Here is a 6,069-nt window from a genome sequence, read left to right as displayed (position 1 = left end):
CGGTAGATTTTATATATTTTGCTTTAAAAATATCAGCAATGTAATTAAGTTTTATGTTTCTACATGAAAACTCGAATTTGGACGAAACAAAATAAACATTAAGTCGGCTGATTGTCAAAACGCGCAAAACGATGGGAGTTGGCCATCTTTTCGCTTCGCGCTGCAGCTTCAGTGATCTGTGTGGCATGCTTTGTGCATTTTAATACAATTCATTTGATCTGTCAACGCGAATCTGTCACGTAAAACGAAGCAAAAGTTTTATGTGTGAATCACACCTTGTCTGAAACCTCGTTTGGTATCAAACGGCTCGGAGAGGTCCTTCCCTATTCTCACAGCGCTGACGGTATTGTTCAACGTCATTTAACACAGCTGTATTAGTTTCGCGGGGATACCAAATTCAGACATCGCGGCATAAAGACAACTTATGTTCGTGCTGTCGAAAGCGGCTTTGAAATCGACAAATAGATGACGTGTGTGTATCCTTTCTCGCGGGTCTTTTCCAAAATTTGGTGCATTGTGAATACCTAGTTCAGGTGGTGGATTTCCCAGGCCTAAAGCCACACTGATAAGGTCCAATCAGTTCGTTGACGGTGGGCTTCAGTCTTTCCCACAATACACTCAATAAGACCTTATAACCTATGATTAGAAGGCCGAAACCGCGGTAGTTGGCGCGAATGGGGTGGTCGCGTTCCTTGTGGATTGGGCAGAGAACACTTATCTGACCATATTCTGCATGAGAGCTGAAGCATGCACCTCATCAGCTGCTCGCCGCCGTACTTGAATACCTCGGCTGGCAGGCCGTCAGCTCCAGCAGCTTTGTTGTTTTTCAGCCACGTAATCCCTATTCGTACCTCGTCATAGTCAGGCGGTGGGACATCGACTCCATCGTCAACGACTTGGGGCTCGGGTTTGTTTTCTCCACTGCTGCCATTCAGAAGGGTGGAAAAGTGCTCCCTCCATAATTTATGTATGTTCTGGACATCAGTCACTACATCTCCTTGGTTGTTCTTGCAGGTATTGAAACCTTCCGGAAGTCGCCTAACCCTCTGATAAAATTTTCGGGCGTTTCTCCTGTCGGCCAGCATCTCAAGCTCTTCGCACTCACGTCTTTCGGCCTCCCTCTTCTTATTACGGAAAATACGTATCGCTTCCTTCTTCAATTCGCTATAATAGTCCCACATGGCTCGCGTTGCGCCCGATCGCATCATGGCCCTAGAGGCGGCGTCTTTTTTCTCTGCGGCTTCTTGACATTCCTCATCGTACCAGTACCGGCGGTACCTAATGATCGGGAGATGTGGTTCCACTGCTCGCGTATGTCGGATTGTTGAAGAGTGCTCTCAGAGAGCAGGTGTGGGAGTCGATTGGCGTACAAATTGGCCGTCTGTTGTGAGTGCAGCTTTTCGACGTTAAGCTTTCCTTGCGTTGTCGGGCGCACATTTTTTGCTGCACAGAAGCGGGTGCGTATCTTGACTAGAACAAGATAGTGGTCGAAGTCGATGTTTGGCCCTCGGAGTGTACGTAAGTCTAAAACGCTGGAAGCATACCTTCCGTCCATCACAATATGGTCGATTTGGTTTCTCGTTTTTCGACTTGGAGACAGGCATGTAGCTCCGTGGATCTTCTTATACTGGAACCTAGAACTACATATTACCAGGTTTGGGCCCCGGCGACGTCGGTCAACCCCAGTCCGTTACCGGACGTTTCGTCGTGGAGGCTGAATTTTCCGACAGTGGCGCCAAATATCCCTTCCTTTCCCACTTTGGCCGACCACAATTTTGATATCGTGTTGGGAGCAGCGCTCATATTTAGGCTCCAAGCGCTTATAGAAGAGATCATTGGACGCCTCCTCCTTCTCTTCGGTCGGGGCATGAGCGCATATGAGAGAGATATTGCAGTATCTTGCTTTTATGCGGATTGTGGCTAGACGTTCGTCCACAGGGGTGAACACCAGTCTGCGCTCCTTTACGGGGCAACTGTTGTATGTGTCGCAAGGCTTCACGCTTACCTTGCCTTGCCCCGTCCACCACTTTTCTTGGATGGCGGTGATGCCAGCCTTTGTCTTCCCGGGCAGAGGCACCTTCCCCATTAAGGGTTCGGATATTCCAGGTGCATACCCCCAAATCATAGTACGTTTGCCGTGGACGTCATCAAAATAAGAGGGTCTCATCCGAGGCTTTCTGAACTTTTTCATTGGGCGGGACCCAATCCCAGCGTAAGCGAAGTTTTACGCTTTCTCACTTTAGCTCGCTTCCAAACGAGTGTTTGGTTGCTACCCAAAGGATACGTGGATATAAATATCCGGACTTTGTGAGTTACGATTTGAACCGTACGCACAAGAATCACTTCTGGCCACTCTCAGGTGAACGCCAGTCAAAAGTTTTCCACTTCTGCCCACAGAACCATCCTCCCTAACCTAACCTAGCCCAACCAAATATTTTGTTTTGTTATTTCAATTTAGTGATAAGCACAACTTCTTGCAAGTAGTTTTAGAAATGATACAACTATGATTTTAGAAAATACTTATTATATTCCAATTCTAATTTTAGCGATCATCTCAAAATTCACATGAAAACACACGACAATCAGAAACCATTTCAATGTACAATATGCAATCGTGGATACAACACCGCCGCTGCGTTGACATCACATATGCAAAATCATAAAAAACAAGCAGCTATTTTAGCGGCAGGGGGTAATCCTCAAGAACTCAATTACAGTCCACGTTCAAGCGGATCCATTTCCAGTAGTGGAAGTTTCCATAAGAGGCGCTATGCCACGACAATGGTTCACACTGATAGTAAACCAAACCGTTTGGATTATCCAAAACGACCGCGAACTGTGAGCCTTTTGGCATGTAATTATTGCTCCAAGTCCGAGTTTAACTCCATCGAGCAACTCAATGTGCATATTCACACTAAACATGATAAAGAGGTATTTTCCTCGCAGAACACTAAGTTACCATCCGCTCCTGACACCCCCTCATCTGAACTAAATTCATTCCAGTTGAGGTGTGAATATTGCACGATGCAGTTAGGAAATCTCCCCGCATTATTTCAACATATTCGTGTTGCACATGTCGACCGTTTGGCCAGTCCTAACTCGTATTTCGAGCACTTCAATCGTTTAGCTGCATCAGGAACATTTAGTCCTCGTTTAGTCGGCGATAAAATTAATTTGCGAGAAGATAATGGCGTCATCGAAAGTAACATTAAGGTGGAACCAATACTGCCGGGCTCGAGAAATTCTAATGAAGATAAGCAAGAAGAAAAACCTACTGATCTTAGTAAAAGCAACTGTCGCTCAAAAACTCCTCTTTCACCTTCTGAGGAACCTCAACAACCAGATATATTCTTTTGCAATCAATGCAATGCGGGACTGCCAGATTTTGAAAAGTTCCGTAACCATTTGAAAAGTCATATAACTCAAGGTTTAAATCTCATATGTCACCATTGCGGTCTGGCATTACAGGAAACAGCGGACTACGAGCGCCATGTCAACTCACATTACCTAATCTCTAATTCAGAATATATCGCAAGCAACAAGTGCAAAAAGTCTTACGCAAAACCTGAGGAGCTTCAAAACCATATGTTGGAGCAACACGCGATTCCAATGTTGAAGTGTGATGTGTGCTTTGAAATATTCGAGTCAAATATAGCTATACAAATGCATTTCGCTTGTACTCATTCCGTTGAAACAAAGTTATTTCGATGCTCGATTTGTTTGGAAGTATTTCGATCTGAGAGTGAGTTTGATACACACCTCAAAACGGGTCATCCTGGTCTCATTGCTGCAATATTCAATTTACTACAATGCATATTTTGTAGAACTGTCTGCACAAATGATTTAGAAATGCATTTTCATCTGGCCGCTCATGCTCGCCAATTCCACTGCCCTTCGTGTCCCGAAAAGTTCCATGTGGAGTTCCTATTGGACAGGCACATGCAACATCATCATGCAGGCAAGAATTCGACGGCATTTTCTCCAAAAGCTAACTCTGAAGAAATTTCCACATCACCTCAACTGCCAAACCAATTGAATCCCCTCTATGTGAATGCCTTACTTAACAAAACTCCTCAAATGCCAATTTCCTCTCAAAACAATAACACGAGCATTCTTGACTACAATATTGCATTTACGGCCCATCTGAATAAAAATCTTTTTCCAAGTTCCGCTATAACAGCTAACCCATTAATCGACGGAAAGTTCCATAGAACATTGCAGATTGATACAGGCGCCGTCAAACACCCCGGTTTGATGTATGGCCTCAGCCAGCGATATTTCGACACAAGTCGAAGTCTAATAGACATGTATACACAGCAGAGATTAGACAAGCCAACAGCGGAAATAAGTTATTGCAACGGCCTGAAGTCACAACCCGTTCTCCGATCTCAAGCAGATTTACATCAAAACCGTTCGCCAGCAGAACCGACAATTGCAAATTCTGTATTCTGTGCTATATGCGATATAAATGATTTCCGATCCGAAAGTGAAGTGAACTCACATCGTAAAATCGTCCATAATATGAAAACTGGAGTAAGTTTGCGGTGCGCCTACTGCTCTGGTAACTTTAAGTCACGTAATGAATTAGAACATCATATGAAGACTTGTCACAATTCAACTGGAAAGCATAAATGTTTGATTTGTGATGAAATTTTCCCTTCGCCTGCTATATTGGCGGAACACAAACTGCAACACTCAAAAGTTGGGCAGTCTGGTAAATGCTCTCATTGCGGCAAACTCTTGGACGGGGTTTCAGCTTTCAAAGATCATCTTAGTGAGCATAACAACGAAATTCAGCTTCCAATGCAATGCATCTGCTGTCGGCAATCACTCCACTCTGATTTTGAGATCAGTTTACACGCACAGTAAGAAAATACTAGCTTTTGTTTTTAATATAAATTATGTTTACTTCATATGCCCATTATTTTCACAGATTTCACACCAAATCATCCAACAATCCAGAAAGTACGTGTGCTCTTTGTTTAGAGGCAATACCGAAACCAATGAATGGAGAAGCCAAAGTTTGTGAAAAGTGCTGCCGGAAGCACAATCTAGGGTCCAAACTTAAAACTCAAAGTTTGCGAACCGAAATTTCAGAACATGGCTCAGATTTTTGCCGAAGCACATTGAAAATTGAAGTTCGTTGCAATATTTGTAAACTGGTGTTGCCACACACTCAAAAGCTGCAAGAACATCTAGTAGAGCACACTTTTGCCGGTTGTGAAGAGCGCGGTTTTAATTGTTATATATGCTCCGCTATATTTACAGCCCCAAGTGGCCTACTATCCCATATGCATGAACATGGACTGCAGTTTCGCCCCTATGACTGTAATAATTGCAGCGACAAGTTCTTTTTCCGCGCTGAACTGGAGCATCACCTTTTGGCCCACGAGATCCAAGACGTGGGGGAATTGCGAAACATGGACATCAGTAATGACAAATTCTCTATGGCAAGAGAGACTGATAAGTCCGAGCTCTATCTTACAAAGGTGAAAAAAGAAATACTTGTGGCTGATGATAAGGTTACAACTGGTGAAGAGGATGAATACATTGAAATCGAAAAGATATCCGATGTGAATCAGACGCAGCCACCCTACGTCCCTTATGATAAAAATATGCCCTCCGGGGACGAAACAAAACAATGCAGAGAAGGAGAGCACGCCTAAACTAAAACTTCATTATTAAATTATATCAGTTATTTAAAAAAAATAAATAGAAATATTCTATGTGCACTTTTTATGTTTGTTATTATGTACCTATTTATACACATATACATATATAGCTATTTAATTAAACGCAAACGAAAATATTTAAGTACATACATTCAAATGCATCAGTATTTTTATTTGGGCTTAAAAAACATAAGGTAAATTTATATGTACACGACATATTTCCAATGTAAAAAACAAACTATGGTACTTCGAAGTGGAAATTCATATAAAGAAAGAATCTAAGGAAAGGAAAGTACAAAGTCGCTGCGGGAGTGCCTCAGGGTTCAGTGCTCGGGCCAACATTGTGAAACATAATGTATGATACCCGATTGGAGTAGAAATCACTGGGTTTTCCGAT

General features: G+C 43.0%; 1 protein-coding gene across 1 annotated transcript in view; it reads left to right on the top strand.

The window, feature by feature from the left end:
* The window catches only part of LOC118742263 (zinc finger protein 423 homolog), a gene marked incomplete in the record, with an annotated part of 513,159 nt that extends 507,090 nt beyond the window's left edge, over positions 1-6,069 (top strand). The window contains 2 exon segments of the mRNA XM_036474205.1: positions 2,547-4,865; positions 4,934-6,069. Of these exon segments, the coding sequence (XP_036330098.1) occupies positions 2,547-4,865; positions 4,934-5,666 (3,052 nt within the window).

This window comes from Rhagoletis pomonella, unplaced genomic scaffold (assembly GCF_013731165.1).
Source record: "Rhagoletis pomonella isolate Grant_MI unplaced genomic scaffold, Rhpom_1.0 Rhpom_scaffold_00007, whole genome shotgun sequence".
Classification (NCBI taxonomy): Eukaryota; Metazoa; Arthropoda; class Insecta; order Diptera; family Tephritidae; genus Rhagoletis; species Rhagoletis pomonella.
The sequence above is the reverse complement of the archived record's forward strand: the minus strand, read 5'-3'. Positions and strand labels throughout refer to the sequence as shown.